At 35.9% G+C, this 21,357-nt stretch overlaps 1 protein-coding gene across 1 annotated transcript; it reads right to left on the bottom strand.

The window, feature by feature from the left end:
- Positions 1-529: 529 nt before the first annotated feature.
- On the bottom strand, positions 530-18,841 carry LOC144957305 (uncharacterized). Its single transcript, XM_078888439.1, has 5 exons — positions 18,693-18,841; positions 14,172-14,304; positions 13,243-13,384; positions 9,816-9,945; positions 530-4,483 (listed from the first exon to the last, which is right to left on the bottom strand). The coding sequence occupies exons 2-5, from the start codon at positions 14,275-14,277 to the stop codon at positions 4,343-4,345; spliced, it is 519 nt and encodes a 172-aa protein (XP_078744565.1). The 5' UTR covers positions 14,278-14,304; positions 18,693-18,841; the 3' UTR covers positions 530-4,342.
- Positions 18,842-21,357: the final 2,516 nt, after the last annotated feature.

Raw genomic sequence — 21,357 nt, 5'->3', positions numbered from 1 at the left:
AAACTGGGATAGTAAAAAGTTCTAGAATTACAATTAAAGCACCCAAGAGATAGTAAGACAAAGGGGAACTGGGAAAAAATAGGGATCAGATGTAGATTCCAAGAGCATACCATCAATGTACTTAGTTTGAGATCACCTATGTCTCATTCAGACACAAGCACAAAATCCAACAAAGAGGAATACACTCAAATGCTTACATTATACATTCAAAATAACAAAGCTAATAATACATAACAGAGAGATGATTTACAAGGAAAAAAATATCATCTCCCAAAACAATAACCATGCATTTGACTGTTTCCCTCCCAGCTAGGACTCCGGTCAGGGCCAGGACAAAACCAAGTAATCTCAAGCCAAGACAAAGACAGAATGCAAGTTGGAAAAAAAGATTATATAGGGGGATAGAAGAGGCAGTATGTACCCCCCACTATGGGAGGTCAGGGACCCCATTCAGGTTAAGTCAAAGTGACCCAATACCCAAAATTGAGCTTGAAACCAAAATATTTGATAAGTAATTTATAAATTAGGCTTTTTATTTTCATTTCTTTTCTTTTTTTTCTCCAGATTACGAAATCACGTTTTTTTTGGTGAAAATTTTAGTTCCAATGAAATTCAGTGATTCAAACATAAAATTATTTTTTCTGCATTTTGGGTTAATGCAACAACAAATCACCAGCTTGGGGGTGAAGGTCACAAACACAATCAGACTTGGCACTTTAAGACTTTGCCGAAATTCCAAATTCACAAATGGAATTAATGGGAATTTAAATAAACTTATCAGTATCAACGTCAATGTAAAAAAAAACAACAACTTTATGGTTAAAACTTGTGGACCTGAAAGAAAAAAATTATACTTTGGCTATAAAATCATCAATATTTCTTTTGCAGAAATTCATTATTTTAAAAAATGTTTTAAAATAAAAATGAATCCCATCCCAAACAATTTAACATATTTTTTAAACAAATCACTTTTTAAAAATTCGAGTAATGAATTGAATTAGTGGTAATATACACAGATTTTTTATCACCCATCTCCCTGCAAAAAAAATTTTAAGGTTGGAAGTTTCACCCCCCCCCCCCCCCCCCCCAAATAAAAACCCCCAAAAAAAACAACAAAAAAACAAAAAAGAAAACAATTGAAAATTGTAAATCCCTGTTGCCTAATCTGTATCAGACGTGGCAAATCTGTAAAATTAATTTCTTCATATTTCAATCAATAAATTTTTACACAACAGAAAAATAATTTCATCAGCGTGACACACACAAAAAAAAAAAAAAATAATAATTTAAAAGGTGGCAAAATATGAGTTTTAAGTAAAAAATATGTTTGGCACGGTTAAATGATTTGATGCGTTAGACAGCGTAACAGAGATCTCTTGTCCCATCTGGGTCATTTTGAATTTACTTACAATACAATCTAGTTATTAATCCTCTCCATACCAACCTTAGGAAAATCGTCACATTCACTACGATATAATGAATATTTTTTGTTTTGTACAGAACAAAATTTGACGATAAAATATATTTATGAAAACTAAATGCTGTTTTGTAAAGCTCGTTTGTTTTTGTTTTATTTTTTAATGGTTTTACGGGCGCTTGCGACTCATTTAGGTCATTTCAGCGCTGATAAAAAGGAAGAAAATGGGATGGTAAAAATGGTGTAGAGTTGGAATTGAAAGCCAACAAGAAAAAGTAAGACAAAGAGGAATTGGTTATAATTGGGAACAGATGAAAATTGCAAGAGCACACCGTCAGTGTACTTAGTTTGAAACCACTTAAATGTCTCATCCTGACACAAACTCAAACACATGTCCCCACCACTAAAAGGAACACACTCAAATGTTTACAAATCATATCTATATAAAGCAAAAATAATACAGGGCATATCAAAGAGATGTCTTACAAGACAAAAAATATCTCCCAAAACTCTAACAATACATTAGACCGTTTTCCTCCCAGTCAGGATAAAACCAAGTAATTTCATTCCAACACAAAGACAGAAAGCAAGTTGGAAAACAGATATAGGAGGATAGAAGACACAGTAAGTGCCTCCCTGCCCACTATGGGAGGTCAGGAACCCCACCCAGGAGTATAGCTGTAATCAAAGAAACGAGCAACAAATGTTGAAAAATGTTTTATACATTTACAGGCCCTTTTATGAATCAAAAATAGAAAACGCTAAATTAAAAAAAAATATATAAATATAACAAACTATCTTTCTGGCCAAAAAGGATTTCGAAGCAAGGCATTTCAATCAATGTTTATGATAAACTGTTAAAAAAACTGAGGGGAAATCCCCCTCGGGTACCTGGTGAGTCCGATAGGTAACAAATTTTTTACTAACTTGAAAGAAACTGAGCAGTGAAAGCAGCATTAAAAATTATATTATACATAATTATACATGTATATTTATAACGGTATGAAAAAGGCATTTTTGTGACATTCAACACAAAACAATATTAATTCATTTTGAAAAAAATCTATGGAAAAATTCAGCTTTTTTAACAGCTTCTCCATTTTCAATAATGATAAACAATTAAAAAAAACTGACAACCAAAAGAAAAAGAGAAATAGTTTCTCAAAAGGTTGGAAAAGCCATTCCTGATATATCGATGTTGACCCAGATTTTAAATTGTTTTTTCATCATCCTATCGAGAAATAAAATGGAAAAGAAGCATCAATTTAATCTACGAAGTCAGATGAAGTGGATGTTTTGGGTTTCCATTTTGCCAACAAAATAATATGACATACCTGCCTACTTGAAAATTTCAAATTCAGTAAGAAATACAAAATTCATCAATAATTAATGGTCAAATTTCAGTAATACTAAAGCAAGCAAAAATAATGATAGATACACCCTTTTATATTTGTAAAATAAACTTACCATGTTATATAGAGGACAGCCTGATAAAATAATATTGGGGTTCTTTTCCTTACAAAAAGCTGTCACACCATTGTCTTTCCCTAACATTGAGATTTTTTATTGTAGCATGCGGTAAATAATGAAAAAAATTTTATTATTTTTTAATTTAACGTTGTGACCATTTGTATCAGTAATATTTCTTCTATTTCCATAAGTCTGTAATTGTCCTTACACTTCCGTAACAATTACGGATGGTCCGTAATAATAGGCAGGTATGATATGATTCTGCTCGAAGCTCGAAGAAATAGATAACAATGTGAAATTGAATGTAAGCTTCAATTTAATGTACGAAAACAGAAAAAAATTGACGTTTCGGGTTTTCCCTTTTATCAATAAAACAGGATGAATGAAACACGACAGACGAATGAGATTATAATGTGGTAGTGGCGTTGTTTCATCTTAACAGATACCACTACCACATTATCTCATTCGTCTGTCGTGTTTCATCCATCCTGTTTTGTTGATAAATGATAAAGGGGAAACCCGAACATCCATTTTATATTTATCTGTCTTTGTTTATTAAATTGAAGCTTACATTCAATTTCACATTGTTATCTATTTCTTCGAGCTTCGAGCAGCAACATTTACATTTTGACAAGAGGGAAACCCAAAACGTCTGCATCATCTCTAATCTGTTTTATTAACTCACTCAACCCTAACACCGACTATATCCGTAGTTTATCTGGGGTAACTTTTACTCCATGCCTATTTATTACATTTTTATGAGACAAATTATAGGTGTAATATCAAAGTTTTTAGTTTTTACATGTTAATGAGATAGTTGAATAAAACTCTCTATAATACTGCCCGTTTTTTAATACATTTTTTCCAATTTTGATAAGTAGCAAAAATCTATAGGATTGAGTGAGTTAATATTATTTATCTCTACACGATTCATGTAGCAACTTTTGCTTTATCCAACCCAGAGAGACTGCTTGCTGAAAATGAAATCCTTATAGTTTTTCAAAATAGTTTCAAACAAGGCAGAAAAGTTGTGATGTCACACCGTCAACTCTTCCAGTTCCAAAATCATTGGAAGTGTGAATATAACCAGTCCTTTGGAGGGTTGCATACGTTACCTATTGGATCATAAGAAGGCATAACTATTTTAGTAGCAGGAAGTACGGGCAGATTCTATGGATTACGGGCGGTAAAAGAGCGATGATGAATGATCTTTATTGACGACCAACATTTATTTAGGCTAGAAAGTAAGATGCCACCACTCTGAAACCAGAAGATCAATTACACTAAACAAGGTGTGTGTATCCAGTCCTCCAGAAGAGTGGTTTTACACTTCCAATGAGATTGGAACCAGTTGTTTTTTTTACATCACACTTTTGTTCCCACTTAGTGTCTCTTTGAGTTGAATATCACGAAAATGACCATTTGACACACCACGCCCCCAAACAGAGACGTCGTTCAGTTGGTGGAGAGATCCTGCAGACACTGAGAAAGGCCGTCTTCGGATGAATCCACAAACCGCTCTAGAAGATGAGGCCTTTGGAGGTTGGTGGGCAATCCACAGTCGCCGTCCCAATAGGCCTTGTGGTAACTGTGAGACTGGAGGGACGAGGGAAGGGAGCGAGGTGAGATTAAAAAATTAAAAAATTTAGCTTTTATATAGCGCACTATCCACTAAACATGCTCAAAGCGCTTTACCAGGGGTTCCTGGCCAACAGCAACATTTAACATGTAGGACGGGGCATGACATCTGTTAGGCGATATTAAAATATTTTCAGACAGAGACAATGCTGTTAACGGCCAGGTATTCATTTTACACCTGAGTACCTGAGAGAATGCGAGTAAAGAGCCTTCTCCAAGGACTCAACTATGCACCGAGCGAGACTTGAACCCAGGACTTTCCAATCCGAAAGCGAGTGTCATACCACTAGACCACATAGCCGTTACACAGCCGTTTACTGCTTTCACTTTAGTTCGACAGGTAAATTTTGCCGGACGCTAGTTCATAACAGATGACGAGTCACGGCCTGTGCCGAAAGGGCGACTGAGCAACTTTTCCTATTTTGACGATTTTTTTCTCAAGTTCAAAGTGGCGTAGTAAAGATGCTATTAGATGTTGCAATAAGATATTTTAGAGTCATAACTAGTGATTTACATACTTTTATTTGATATAATTTTAGTAGATCATTTGGGATTAGATTTTATAGGAAATAACCATAAAAATGGGTCCGAAATTTTAATTACTTCAAACGATATAATCAAACATTACATAGTTATCTGAGTTTATACAAATAATTGAGAAATACTGCAATAATCATTAATATTCACAGAGTAAAAATATATAATCAAAGTCGTTTTGTAATGAAGCATTGTTGAGATATCCGCTCACCTGTACAGCCATATCATTTTTGACAGCAATTTAAAAAATGCGTAATCACCGAATTGTAGTGGTTTGTTGATCAAATGATCAAAACGAACTGGTTTTAGTAATGGCAATTGACAATTCTTAGGAAAAGATATGTAATATGCATTCCTTTGACGTTTGTATAGATCTAAACTATAATAATAATAATAATAATAATAATAATAATAATAATAATAATAATAATAATAACAATAATAATAATAATAATAATAATAATAATAATAATAATAATAATAATAATAATAATAACGACAATAATAATAATAATAATAATAATAATAATAATAATAATAATAATAACGACAATAATAATAATAATAATAATAATAATAATAATAATAATAATAATAATAATAACAATAATAATAATAATGATGATGATGATGATGATGATGATGATGATGATCATTTTCATGAACATAATATAGTGGCTATCACCTAAACGCCTGCTAATTTTGGTAAACGCAACAATTTCTCTTTAAAATATCGTTCTAAATTCCCGTTTAAAAAAAAATTGGAATTCGCCTTTATATGTCCACTCTGACAGAAAGGAAATAAAAAAAAAAAGAAAGAAAGAAAGAATAAAGAATTTTACTGAATCATTTGCGACCCAAGAATTGACTCATCACCTGTTTCCGAGAGTTTTATTTAACTTCCCAACGCCCCAAATTACTATCAATTCATCCAATATAACTTACTCCTCCCCACTCCACGCTCTCCAGCAATTTCCTTCCATGTCCCTCAAACTGCTTTCTTTCCATGAGCGTCCAATCAGCTTTTTACAATTGCCCATTTCCAATTGGCTGCTGAAAAAGGACAATTCTAATTTCAATTATCCACCAGTCGGTCATCAGCAAAGTCAAGAAAGCTCCTCCTACTCAAATCACACATACCCACGAATATGATAGGCCTTGTAGACCAGTCTTTGATGTTACACAACCATCCGCCAGCTTTGATCACATCGCTTTTGATGATGTCACTCAATATCTATCTTCTCTCAAACCCGTTGACTGTACCACGAGTCAACATAAAAGAATATCGCGATGAGGTGCGAATCGTGAAGATGGAATGACGTAGCTGTGTTAAAGTTATAGGTTCAAAGTTCAATTGTCAGAGAGAACTGATGAGAGATTAAACTGAGGTGGTAAAATGAAAATTGTTTTGTTGTAAAACGTTGCATAAATTAGTTTTATGTACACCAACACACGCACACCAAAACACACACACTTTCTCTCTCTCTCTCTCTCTCTCTCTCTCTCTCCAGTGCTGCGACAAAAAAAAAGGACGCCTACCAGATAGCTAATACTATTTAAAATGGAAATTTGTTGAAAATGGTCTGCTTATTGAACAACCGAAGCATCGTGGATAACAGAAATGATCATTGTGAATCAGTTGAAACACGTGATATCGATGTAATACTAATACTAGTAATAATCATATAATATCAGTGTATTTATCTTACTCTTGATCACCACTGTAATAATGATAATAGTAAAAAATAAATAATATCCATTTTTTGACAATAAAAAATCGTGATAAATGCATTGAAAAAGATGGGAGGGGGGGGGGAGGATTAATGATCAGATAATCAAAGTGAACTGTTATTTTAAAATAAATTGACAATCATAGGTAAAGATAAGTTATAACTATTCCTTTGAACTTTGTATAGACGTCTAGATCTTAACACATTTTATATACAAATACTTTTTATTAACATACGTAAAACCTCACGATTATTGTAAGGAACAGCTGATTGTTACATTTCACAGAAACAGCTTCTATTAACCAACGTTCTGTTTTCCTTTTTTCACTGGTGGAACTTCACTTGCTAATTCTGGAGCAGTTTGCATGAAATGTTTTTTGACCACATATCTCATTTGAGCCCTTTCACAGCTTATTAGGCAGAGTCCATTTGCATTGAGACAATGCTTGTTTTCAGTATGACCATTCATCTGAGTAAAGAAAAAAAATCATTAGTTATTATTGATATTGATGATGATGATGATGATAATAATAATAATAATAATAATAATAATAAATAAATAATAATAATAATAATAATAATAATAATAATAATAATAATAATAATAATAATAATTGTAATTATAAGAGTTATAATAATATTATTGATTGTTAGTAATAATACGATAGTGATCGCCTAGATGCCTGCTAATAATAATAACGTAATCATTTTCCTTTAAAATATAGTTCTAAATGCCCGTTATTCAAAATGGAATATATACCCACTATATACCCACTCTGAAATATTTTTAGCAAAAATAAGATATTTGACACCTAGCCCAAATTACGTTCAATTCATTTCAAATTTACTCCACCTCTCCAGCAAATTCATCCCATGACCTCCAAACTGATTTCTATCCATGAAGCGCCAATCAGATGTTTACAATTACCCATTTCCAATTGGCTGCTGAAAAAGGACAATTATAATTTCAATCGTCCACCAGTCGGTCATCGGCATAGTCAAATAAGCCCCTCCCACTCAAATCACATATCCCCTTGAAACTTCGGCCTTGTAGCGCAGTCCACCGGGCTTTTGATGTTACACAATCATCCGCCACCTTTGATCACATCGCTTTTTGATGATGTCATAATACATCTATCTACCCTCTTTTCTCACGCCCGTTGACTGTACCAACGGGCGATGTAGAAGAATATCGAGGGAAGGTGCGAATCGTGAAGACGGAATGGCAAATCGGTGTGAAAGTTATAGGTTTAAAGTTCAATTTTCACAGAGAAATCATGAGAACTTGACTGAACAAGCAATAAAAATCGTTCCATGCTAAAAATGTGCGTACACGAGTTTTACACACACACACACACACGCCCCCCCCCCCCGCCGCCCACTCTCTCTCTCTCTCTCTCTGAGTGTGTGTGTATACTACTACTACTATTACTACTACTACTACTACTACTACTACTACTACTACTACTACTATGATTACTACTATTACTGCGCTATTATCATCATCATCATCATCGTCATCATCATCATCATCATCATCACCATAAAACAACAACAATAACGTTATCATCACAATTGGATTCGTGTTCTTATGTCTCAGGAGTTTTTTCTGAATACGGGACTATTTGGTTAGCCAACAAAGAATTAGACAAGATGTGTTTACACATTCATTGTGCAAAAACCGGTCATTACAAATCATTGAAATAAATACTATATTAAAAGTAGATTATTACTCTTATATTTACTACCATGTGTTAGGGTAACAAAACTCAGATAACATCAATTTGAATGTTTTAAACAATTAAAAATATTTTTTAGGTTAATTTTAAATAGAAAAAATATACATTTTTTAAGAGAGAATAAAGTATACTCACCATTTCTTGATATCAATGAAAATAATTGCGTCTTAAAGATGAAAATGTGGCCGTTATATCCATATAAAATAGAAAAATATAGAAGAAGTGTATGGTCAGCAATTGCAGTGTAAAAATGTCGATTTTACGAAATCTGTCCTATAGCCTGACTGACAATGAAATCCAAGCGGTGCATTCTACCTGCAGGGATAAAAATAGGCCAGTTTTCACGTTCTGGACATCTGTTATGACGTAACCACACGGTGGTCTCCCCGTCATCGACGGTGGGTCGTTCCCATTGGGGGTGAGGCGGTAGTAAACTAAAGTGAAAGATTTCTAGTGTAATAAACGGCTGTGGTTATTGATGAATACATGAATATAAATCAGTGGCCTACTGAATCCGATCGGTGCTATGTCAGGTTGGCTTAGATGCTGTAAATTGTTGATAGTCAAATATGTGCGGCTATGTGGTCTAGTGGTATGACACTCGCTTTCGGATCGGAAGGTCCTGTAAAGCCTTTTTATTCATTCTCTAACCATACTCAGGTGTAAAATGAGTATCTGGCTGTTAACAGCGCTGAATCTGTCCTAAAAAATGGTAATATTGCCTAACAGGTGTGTCCCATCCTACATGTTACGTGTTGCTGTTGGCTACAGACTCATTGTAAAGCACTTTGAGCATGTTTAGTGGATCTTGCACTATATAAAAGCTCAATTTGAATTTGAAATATTTATGAAACCTGCAATAATTTTATGCTTTCCTTCAGAGCCAAATAGACCCATGGAGCCGGAGTTCATCCCGGTTTCTACAGTGTAAAACAGACAATAGCAATTGCTTGCTACCCTTTGGATAGGACGCTAGTCTATTGGTAGGAGTGAAATATCTGTTCAATGTTATATTTATCATATAACGTTATAACAAGTGTAACTAAATGACAAATTGCCATATATATGGACAATAAAGATCTATTATTATTATTATTAAATCAGACTTTGGCAGAATTTTCTCTCTCATAGTAGTTAGTATCAATTGGCTGAATGGCTCGGTCCTCCTCCCTGTACCTTGTGCCAAAGTCAAGCCACACTGACCATGGTCAGTGATTGGATAAGTGACAATGACAGCAAAACGTCTCGACCTCTAACCTTCATCGGGTGTCGTCGACCACTTACCATCTTAACATCCCGCTTCCAGATGTTCTGGCAACGCCCTAGACAAATGGGGCACGGCCTTGACATTGCAAATCCTCCACATTCGTCGCAGCTCGGACTGGACTGATTGTCAAACCAGCATTTGGAACATCTGCATGAGTGAAAAACAAAAAACAGGAAAGTTTATTTATATGCCGTTATGTGGTCAAGTGGTATGACACTCGCTTTCCATTCGGAAAGTCCTGGGTTCATGCATTGCTCGGTGCATAGTTGAGTCTTTGGAAAAGACTCTTTACTCACAACCTAACCGTTTACAGCGTTGTCTCTGCCCGAAAAAAAAAATTGTAACATCGCCTAACAGGCGTCATGTCCCGTCCTAAATGTTAAATGTTGCTGTTGACCAGGGACCCTTTGTAAGGCGCTTTGATCACTTTTAGTGGATATTGCGTTAAATAAAAGCCCAATTTTTAAAAAATATATCAATTTCTGTTCTGAGAGAGATTTTTTAAAAAAAAAGCGTCATATTACCGTGGAATTGGCCTTATGTTTTTTTTGCTTTGCGTTATTTTTTTTTTGTTTGTTTTTGTTGTTGAAAAAGAATTTGAGTCTCAGAGATTCCTTGTTTTGGTTTATTTATTTACTTATTATTTTTCTTCACTGCTGTTATATACTCATTTTTTAATTTTTTTTTTGTTCACAACAAATTGAAAGCAATTGTTGAAAACGACCTCCCACCATAAAATAAGTAATAATGTGATTTGTTGTTTCTTGAAGTTTAGTGTGGTCAGACGAAGACCGTAGCATTCTAGGTGGAGAACAAATAAATTCACAAAAGTGAATTTGGAATGAAAATAATATGAAACATGAACTTCTGTTTTTTTTGTTTGTTTGTTGCTTTAGGTCTCTTCCAACACAATTGAGGTTATATGAGAGACCACTGAAACAAAAAACAAGCAATCTAACAAAAATAGTACAAATGTAAATCAAAATCATAACCTAAAGATATCATAAGCTAAATTATAAATAACCAAGAACAAACAGGCAGAAGATTTACAGAAAAAAAAAATACCCCCTGTCAAAAATACAATCACAAACCAAAGAAGCAGGATAGGCTAGTAAGGAGAAGAAGAAACGACATCACTATCGGATCGTACACCCATGCGAACATCATAGGTATATGATTCAAGGGTGATGCTCCCATCCAACCACCCGCAACTTCTGTTTGATGAAATTCGGACCCACTAGATGGAATGATCTCCCCTCGGTCTGTCAGATTTTCAAGTACTTTTGCTTATTTTTCTTTCTATATTTCCATTTGATTATGATTTAATTATCAAATGTTAGACCTGCATGTGAGTCCTGACCAAATTGTCTGAACTTTTTCACACATATCGCATTACGAGATCTTTTATTTTGTAACTCAGTATTTAGTCATATACATTTTTCTTTTGGATTGTCCTACAGCATATATTTATTGTAAAATGTTAAAAAATACCAAAAATTTATAGGGAGAAGGGACAGCATGGAGGTAGAGTGGTAGTTTGATATTTTTTCAAAAATAAAAATTTATAATTATTTTTTTACATAGACAGATAGGCCTTTAAAAACCATTTAATAAGATACCTTACTTTAGGATCTAGGATAAACGGTTCCAAAGTTATGATGATTTTACTCTAAATTTACTCTTACAAAAAGCTCAAAATTGATTGAGAATTCCCCCACTGGACAGCCTCTCGATAAGGTGACTACTGATTAAAACGGGATTTTAGCATAGAAAAAAAGATGGTTGGTCACTTGTGGTCAACATTAAACATACTGCTCTGTCTTCAATCTTTATGAAATTTGATATAGACATAGACAAATGAATTATCTAGATGCCTTCACTTTTATTTTTTTGCTATCTCAATTTTGAAAAAGATTTCAAAAGTTTTAAAATGACGTTATTTTTATCAAATTATAATTTTGGATACAATATGTCAACATTGATTTCTATCACTTCAAAAGAAATCTTGATCTCTGCCCTTTAAAATGATACCAGAGCCGTTCATATACTGTGAAAAATAATGCAACGGCAACAGTGATTATGTGAAACTGTGTTATTCAAATTTTAACCCAAAGTTGCGCTCACTTGTCCAATGGCTAATCGGCACCTGTCTACCTACAGACTGGAATCAGTTTCAGTTAGGGCTAGGGTTGAGTGAGTTCCTTGTGAAGCTTGGAGAGAGGACGAGACTCTGTCTCAGCAGTGAAAACAGTTGCAACAACTGAGTTGTTTTTTTTCTCTTGTACTTGTGTTACTCACTTTCACTTTAAGAATGCCTCTTTATGACATGAATGATTTTCCTTTGCCACCGTAATCGGACCCCCCACAGTAGTTTTTAACCTGGAATAATTGATCTTATCTCTAAAGAGCAATAACCATCCCAATCATTAGACTTTAATCCACTGGCAAAAAAAAGAAATAAATTTAAAAATGCAGCACCCGGCTGTGCTGGCTTTCTCACGTACTCCCAGAGAAAATCATCGGTGCAGTCTTTCTCTTCCAGATCCCATTTGAATAGATTTCGAACACCATTCTCAACTGACTTCAGATCTGACGAACGGTCAAAGAATTGTTCAGGCATGATAACAAAAAAATAATGTAAAATATACGACAAATCCAGAAAGTTGATTGATAGAGTATAAAATTGAAATGTAGCAACGTTCAATTGAAAAACAAAAGTTACTTGAATGGAAAACCGAAAGTATGAAAACGAAAGTTAACGAACTGCGCAAGCTCAATTATATGGACACACTTCTCGTTTTTCAGACAGTGAAGAGTTGCGGTCAAATCGGACATTAGCGAAGTTTCCCGATAATTGCCGAACGAGCGCTTGAGAGTGCCGACAATATTGTCGGCAATCCGACGCCCATTCGTCGGCACTTGAGTGCTCACCGCCGGTCGAGTTGGGGATCGCCGACACTCCGACAATTGACGTCACTCGCAATCAGATTACTTTAGCAATAAAAAAATAAGTGATCCGGGAGATCGCAACGGCCGTGATTGTCGGAAAACCGACAATTGTCGGCACACATGCAGGTCTAAAATGTGGAGACACTTCATATTTGTTAACATATTAATTACAATTCCACGTATTATATTGTGATTATAATGGCATCAGAAGACTCAAATACACCAACCTTCCCAGAATGAAAAGTGTATTCTATAATCCGAAAAAGTGTATTTTTTTTTAGCAAAAAGTGTATTTTGTCGCACATGTGGAAAAAAAGTGCACACTATACAAAAATTTATATAAAAGCTAACACCAAACCCAAATCAAAATAAACTCCCCCCCCCCCCCCTCTATCAGTCTCAAAACACTTCTGAAAACAATAAAAAGAAAAAAGAAAAAAATTGCCTAGATACCAAAAAGACAAGAATTTTTTTAAAAAAGCATAAAGTACTTACAAATGACAAGTACCAATTTTCCTTTGGTAAGGGGTGGATTTCATCATCAGTTCCACTTCCTCTTTTGGAATGTCGTGACCTTGTTTGGTAGGGTCAAAGTCGCAGAAGTAGACGGATGCCTGGGGACCTTGTAATACTTCATCTGGCAGTCAAAACAAAACAAAACAAAAAAAAAAACAACGTATTTTCCATCATCATAAATAAGTAGTCCTTCAGAGCCATTAGGCCCATGGAGCTGGAGTTTATCCCAGTTTCTATAGCATGAAACATACAACAGCAATTGCTTGCTATCCTTTGGATAGGATGCTAGTCTAGATCTCAGTCCCTTTGCGTGTAAAGCGAATGCTCTACCAACTAAGCTATCGGGCCCGTTACTAAGCAGTAACCAATCAAAATATTTCCTCCATTTACCCCATTCTGTCCCCTTGACTTTATTTCCTGTATGAAAAGGCCTGAGATACCCTTAGTTCATGTCAAAACAAACAAATAGGTCAGGCCCAGTTAGTGAGTATTTCTCCCAATATTTCGACACACTGAGAAAGGACTTGCATCGCAAAACCTGACGACATGATACATCTTTTTCCAATCATCTGTCTTAAAATTGTGAGTGATGCTCAGGATCTGTGGGCTGTTTACTCTGGGTGATAGGCAAGCACTTAAGGTGGCCATGGGTCTTCATTCACAGTCAACGGTTGATTTTAGGGCTAAAATATACTTTATTTTAAATTTTCGAGCCAAAAATAAAACAACTTAAATATTTATTCAATTAGTTTTAATAAAATATACGATAACTGACATCATTTTCAAAAGTGTATGCACGGTATATTGATCGAAGAACTAAAGCTGTTTTAGGGGTTCGTCGATTCATCCTGACATTAAAACGTTTTGAGACGGCGATTACAAATGAATTGGAGGATGACACTGCTTACCGTCGGATTCATTATTTCCATCAGCCACCTCCATCGCTTCATCATCGACAACTTCAGAATCAGCAAATCCCTCGTCACCCGCCCCTTGATTGCCTGCTGGATCCATCGCCGTTCAACAAAAACTCTCTAAACCCTGGATTGGAGAGAAAAAATTAAAAATTGAGCTTTAAATAGCGCAATATCCACTGAATGTGCTCAAAGCGCTTTACAGAGGGTCCCTGGTCAACAGCAACATTTAACATGTAGGACGGGACATGGCGCCTGTTAGGCGATATTACAATTTTTCGGACAAAGACAACGCTGTTAACGGCCAGAATGTACAGAGAGAATGTGAGTAAAGAGCCTTTTCCAAGGACTCAACTATGCGCCGAGCGAGGCTCGAACCCAGGACCTTCCGATCCGAAAGCGAGTGTCATACCACTAGACCACATAACCGCATCATTATCACAGAATAACAACAATATCCTAGTCTTGCAAAATTACAAATAGTGATCGAGAGATAAATGGCCTTAATAGTCAATGACTCATTGTATCAATTTTAGCAAGGTGGCTTATACTGCGACAGATCCGCCAGAAGCAATAAAAATGAAAATAATTTTTAAAATAAAACAAAATAAACAGCAAAACAAAACAAAATAACAAAAATTAAAGAAAAAAGAAAAACAACAAAAAAATATATATGAAAATTTCAATGAAATAATATTTATCAACATAAAATGCATGTTTTGTATCCCAACTTTCTTTCTTAAGTCGCCTCTATTAAGTTGTTACTACTGAGTGCTTAGAATTCGATGCTGTTTACGAATCTGAAGTCTAATTTCAATTTTGATCACTTTTATATACCCGAATACTTTTCTACCAGAACCTGGGCCTCAAGGCTTGGCATAAAATATCTGTCGCTGACAGAACTCATGAGGTCGGCGTGAGGCAGCCTTGAGGCTTGGAATTTTGGCCTGACACAAAAATTGTTGCCAAAGTAACAAAGTGTGTAACCCAGGAAAACTAGCTAAAGCAGCATCTTTGGTGTAACTAACAAACTGGTATCAAAATGAAAATTATTCATCTTGCGAGAAGCCAACTTGATACTCGGCTCTGAATAACTGTACATAGTTATCCAAGACATAAAAATTGAGCTTTTATATAGTGTAATATCCACTAAACGTGCTTCAAGCACTTTACAAGGGTCCCTGGCCAACAGCAACATTTAACATGTAGGACGGGACATGACGCCTGTTACGCAATTATTACAAATATTACAATTTTTTTTCTAACAGAGACAACACTGTTAACGGCCAGGTACTCGTTTTACATCGGTGAACGGTGAAAGAATGTGAGTAAAGAGCCTTCTCCAAGGACTCAACAATGCGCCGAGCGAGGCTCAAACCCAGGACCTTCCAATCCAAAAGCGGGTGTCATACCACTAGACTACATAGCCGCACATAGAATCTATTTCCTCCATCTCCATGCACAGAGTCGACTCTAAATAACTATTGACAGTTATTGTGAGTCGACTCTGAATAACCACTCTGTAGTGCAAAGACATCTCTCACTCTCTGCCTCTATGACCACCTCGGTTGGGAGAATGTGTGAATGAGTGGTGAGGATAAAAAAAGAATAACCAATGCCACAACCCGGTCCCGGTTCTTCTTGTGTAGTGTAAACAAAGCAGTGGCAGAGGACCTCGTTCCTGCACCAATGCCCTGACGAGAGTTTCATGGTAATTGTGTATCTTTAGTAGGAGAAAAACATCCGAGTACTAAGGAGAAAAACCTCTAATTAGCTCAGCTAGGCTAGTTATAAGTTTAATAAGAAACACCACCACTGCTTGTGGAAAAATCCGTTTTCTATTTCTATTTTCATTTTCAAAGACAGTGGTGGGCACTTCGATATCTCCCGATTCAGCGCTTACCCGATAGCCTCAGTTATCGCGTCAATCTTGCAACCAGATTTTGAGGCTGCTTTTTTGTGACCTCCAGTAAAAATTAGATTGCTCTTTCATTTGTGCATCAATTTTGATATTTTAGGTCTCATTTTGTGCAGGATGAATTTATTTATTGAGTGGTATCATTTTCGTTGAATTCCAAACAAGTTTTCTCTCTCTTTTTGTTATGTAAAAAATAGGTAAAAAGTAGCGGCCATTCACTAAGAGCTAAAAACGAGTACATATGAGATTTTTATTAGTACAACTAGGTTTGCATCTTAATCTTTAAATAAGACCCAATTCAGGTCTTAACTCGATGCGTAAAGTTGCTTTTGAGATGCGTTAAAGCGGGTACCCTTATTTCAGCAGCAGCCATTTTGAATTTACGGGAGCTTTTACCCGAAATCGAAAGTAGATCCATTACCGGAAATGGATAAAATCTCTCTTTCTCTTTGTAATTTATTTCTATAAATAGCCCCCAGTCCTCTCTCTCTCTCTCTTTCTCTCTCTCTCTCTCTCTCTCTCATCCATTTCCTCTCTCTCTTTTCCTTCCTTCTGCTCTCTCTCTTCCAGTCCTCCTCTTTTCCTTCCTTCTGCTCTCTCTCTTCCAGTCCTCCTCCTTTCCTTCCTTCTGGCTATCTCATTTCCCTTTCACTTTTATTTTCTCTTCTCCATTCCTCTTTCCCCTCCCTTCACACTCATCTCCTCTTTCTTCTCCGTCTCTATTCCCCTCTCTTACCTACTCTCTCCCCCCCCCCCCCCCCCCCCCCAATCTAATTCACCACCTCCGTCTTTCTCCACTGTTCTTCCTCCTTCAGTCAGTCTTTTTCTCTTGTTCTCCCTCCAACTCCACCTCCTTCCTCCCTCATTCCTTCTCTCTCTCTCTCTTTCTCTCTCTCTCTCTCTCTCTCTCTCTCTCTCTCTCTCTCTCTCTCTCTCTCCTCTCCTGGCTTAACTTTAAAATTATCACACACACAGAGGAAGAGTTTGACAAACTGTTTAGTGGATCCATAATTGATGTCTTTTTTTAGCAGAACAAAACTTTGACCTTAATATTGAGGACTAATTTCCATGATTATACATTAAAGTAAAAGCAATATTTGTCAAAGTGATGATGATAATAACAGTACTAATAATAATAATAAATTAACAAATAATGATGATGATAATAAAGATTTTGATAATGCTATGTAACTTTGTACAAATGATGGCCCACAATTTAATTTGTCATAGTTAACAATGCCCTTGTCTTCTGATGAATAATACAATACACATAAAATATATATAAATATGAAAAAAATACTATTAGAAATTTAAAAAAAAAAACGGAGATTGAAATACATTTTTTGTATTTTACACAACTATATAGCACATTTCCATGAATTCACTTTACTTGATGTGCTATACGTTCCGCTTTTTCCCCTCAACAGGCTATATCAACCCTTATTCTTATCCTATACAGCATACGTCATCTGTTAGGCATACGTTTTGCTCAAACACTTTTATAAAGTCTATTGCATGCTGCCTATGGCCAGGCTCTTATTTACAGAAGTGTATGGACCTCATCCAAGGACACGCAGAGCACGTTTTGTAATTGTTGTCACCCATTTAGTCTATGATCACCCTCACCATTGCTTGACTTTCTTAATCAATGGTGCTGTAGAGTACCAATATATTTGGACATAGACAGCCACATGTGGCACTAAGGGGGCTTCTGAATTATTCTTTAGATTTGTGTAAAAAGCTAGTTGCCAGGGTGAAGGTGTTTATCAGATGGATTCGAACTCCAGACATTGTCTAACGATCAATCAAAGCCAATATAATACACTATATCACAGAAACTGAAAGGAGAACCTATAAACTATCTTTTATTTGCAGACATAGAATTTATCTTGATATTCTTATATTATACCTGCTTGGGTAGTGTGCTTAAGATTACAAAATGACGATATTTTAAGTATTTTGAATGGCATTGTTTTGCGTTATATATAGCAATTTTTTTCTACTACTTTGAGTATTTGAACTTCTGTTCTTTCAATGAAACTTAAAATTTATCCTCGGTAGATTATGCTTCTCTTTTAGACATTTAATTTGATACCAATTTTATCAGTGTAGCATAAATAGGGACAAAGTTATCGTGAATCCAATTTCTTTGACGTTGGAGTGTGTTATGTAATGTTATGTAATCTGCTTTTTTTGTTACGAAGAGGTGTCCAAAAATAATTAATGTCCATTGTTTTTAAGCTCACTACTTTTCTGAAGTTGTCTGCGAAAAAATAAATGAGTGAACTTTAACCTTATAAAAGTTATTGACATTTGAGTGCGAAATCAACCGTTTCTTGGTCACAAAGTTCAAGAATAAATTACAAAGGAATATAAGGCGCATTTTTCACCTAGTTATTGTTACATAACTTTTTAACTATTTATCCGATTTTCATGAAACTGGTACCATTGGAATTGTCATGCTGAGCTTGATCTTATGAGATAGATTTTGAAAAGATCCTGCAATTTTGAAAATTTTATCTAAGTCCCTAACAGTGGTGAGGCGAGTCAGTCACATTGCTGCAATGATTGCATCATACGAATAATTGTTAATTTACCATTCAATAACCTATTTTGATGGAAGATACGTTCAAGTCATCAATCGTTTCATGGATTTGACAAATTCGATGTATATGTTACAAAATATTTGATATTTAGGTCTGTTTATGTTGTGGAACTCAAATCAAACAAAAATCTGATCATGATTATTTACTTGAGGTTTCTTACAGTCCAGCTCAACGGAAGCTTTCGTCAGCAGTAGACAATTCTCTTACAATATATATTTCGACTAACATTTGATAATTTCTAAATTCACTTTTATGGGTCCTTTATTCATCCCGTCTGGGTAGGGATCCTGACCTCCCATAGTGGGCAGGGAGGTACATACTGTGTCTTCTATCCCCTTATATCTGTTTTCCAACATACTTTCTGTCTTTGTCTTGGAATGAGGTTACTTGGTCATTTTCCCGGCCCTGATCGGAGTCCGAGCTGGGAGGGAAACAGTCAAATGCATAGTTATTGTTTTGGGAGATGATTTTTATTTTTCTTGTAAATCATCTCTCTGTTGTGTATTATTATATTTTTTATTTTTAATGTATAATGTAAGCATTTGAGTGTGTTCCTCTTTGTTGGATTTTGTACTTGTGTCCGGATGAAACTTATAGGTGATCTCAAACTAAGTACATTAGTGGTATGCTCTTGGAATCTACATCTGATCCCAATTTGTTCCCAGTTCCCCTATGTCTTACTTTCTCTTGGGTGCTGTAATTGTAATTCTAGAACTTTTTACTATCCCATTTTCTTCCTTTTTACTGGCGCCGTAAAACCCTTAAAAACAAAAACAACATATTCAACATATTTTTAAACGACGGGTCACATATTATGTCGATGTACCATCTGAAAAAAAAAAGGAAATGGCTTCATGGCAAATCGATATGATTTTTTTTAAATTTCAAATTGTTACGTGTTCAGAAACTAACTTTAAAATTCATACCCCCCCCCCCCCCCCCACCAAAAAAAAAACCCAGAAAAAACAAAAGACAAACAAACAACAAAACAAAAACAAAAACAAACAACATGATTTAGAACATGAAACGATACAACAGGCTAAAAAGCGCGATAAATTGACTATTTTGCACAGGCCTAAACGACCAAGTGAAATTACCTCATGGTGATAATATAAGTGGAGGCCATCCAAGTTTATGGTTCCCCACTCAAGAATGGACGCACACTTAGTACTGGTACTCGTTCATACCATCGACATTGAGAAAGTGGAATATTCTCACATCCCCAGAGAAAGAAGAAGAAGAAAAGTAAAGCGCTTTGAGCAAATTTAGTGGATATTGCGCTATACAAAAGCTCATATTTAAAAATTTTTTTCTTTGCCCACTGATTCAACTGTGCTCAACTTCAAAGTCAATTCTTTTCAAAACTTGGTTTTTACAATTTCCCTACTTCAAAGGGTCAAAGGGTCATATTTCGGCACCGATTTATCAGAATTTTATAAATTTGGTATCAAATTTTCAGGCAAGCGTGAAGCAAGTGCTCTACCAACTGAAATTTTCAGGCAAGCGTGAAGCAAGTGCTCTACCAACTGAAATTTTCAGGCAAGCGTGAAGCAAGTGCTCTACCAACTGAAATTTTCAGGCAAGCGTGAAGCAAGTGCTCTACCAACTGAGATTTTCAGGCAAGCGTGAAGCAAGTGCTCTACCAACTGAAATTTTCAGGCAAGCGTGAAGCAGATGCTCTACAACTGAGATTTTCAGGCAAGCGTGAAGCAAGTGCTCTACCAACTGAGATTTTCAGGCAAGCGTGAAGCAAGTGCTCTACCAACTGAAATTTTCAGGCAAGCGTGAAGCAAGTGCTCTACCAACTGAGATTTTCAGGCAAGCGTGAAGCAAGTGCTCTACCAACTGAATTTTCAGGCAAGCGTGAAGCAAGTGCTCTACCAACTGAAATTTTCAGGCAAGCGTGAAGCAAGTGCTCTACCAACTGAAATTTTCAGGCAAGTGTGAAGCAAGTGCTCTACCAACTGAAATTTTCAGGCAAGCGTGAAGCAAGTGCTCTACCAACTGAAATTTTCAGGCAAGCGTGAAGCAAGTGCTCTACCAACTGAGATTTTCAGGCAAGCGTGAAGCAAGTGCTCTACCAACTGAGATTTTCAGGCAAGCGTGAAGCAAGTGCTCTACCAACTGAGATTTTCAGGCAAGTGTGAAGCAAGTGCTCTACCAACTGAGATTTTCAGGCAAGCGTGAAGCAAGTGCTCTACCAACTGAGATTTTCAGGCAAGCGTGAAGCAAGTGCTCTACCAACTGAGATTTTCAGGCAAGCGTGAAGCAAGTGCTCTACCAACTGAGATTTTCAGGCAAGTGTGAAGCAAGTGCTCTACCAACTGAGATTTTCAGGCAAGCGTGAAGCAAGTGCTCTACCAACTGAGATTTTCAGGCAAGCGTGAAGCAAGTGCTCTACCAACTGAGATTTTCAGGCAAGTGTGAAGCAAGTGCTCTACCAACTGAGATTTTCAGGCAAGTGTGAAGCAAGTGCTCTACCAACTGAGATTTTCAGGCAAGCGTGAAGCAAGTGCTCTACCAACTGAGATTTTCAGGCAAGCGTGAAGCAAGTGCTCTACCAACTGAGATTTTCAGGCAAGCGTGAAGCAAGTGCTCTACCAACTGAGATTTTCAGGCAAGCGTGAAGCAAGTGCTCTACCAACTGAGATTTTCA

The sequence above is a fragment of the Berghia stephanieae genome, chromosome 11 (genome assembly GCF_034508935.2).
Source record: "Berghia stephanieae isolate SIO BIC M18660-M18661 chromosome 11, UCSD_Bste_1.3, whole genome shotgun sequence".
Taxonomy (NCBI): Eukaryota; Metazoa; Mollusca; class Gastropoda; order Nudibranchia; family Aeolidiidae; genus Berghia; species Berghia stephanieae.
Note: the sequence above shows the minus strand (reverse complement) of the source record. Positions and strands in the feature narration are given on the sequence as shown.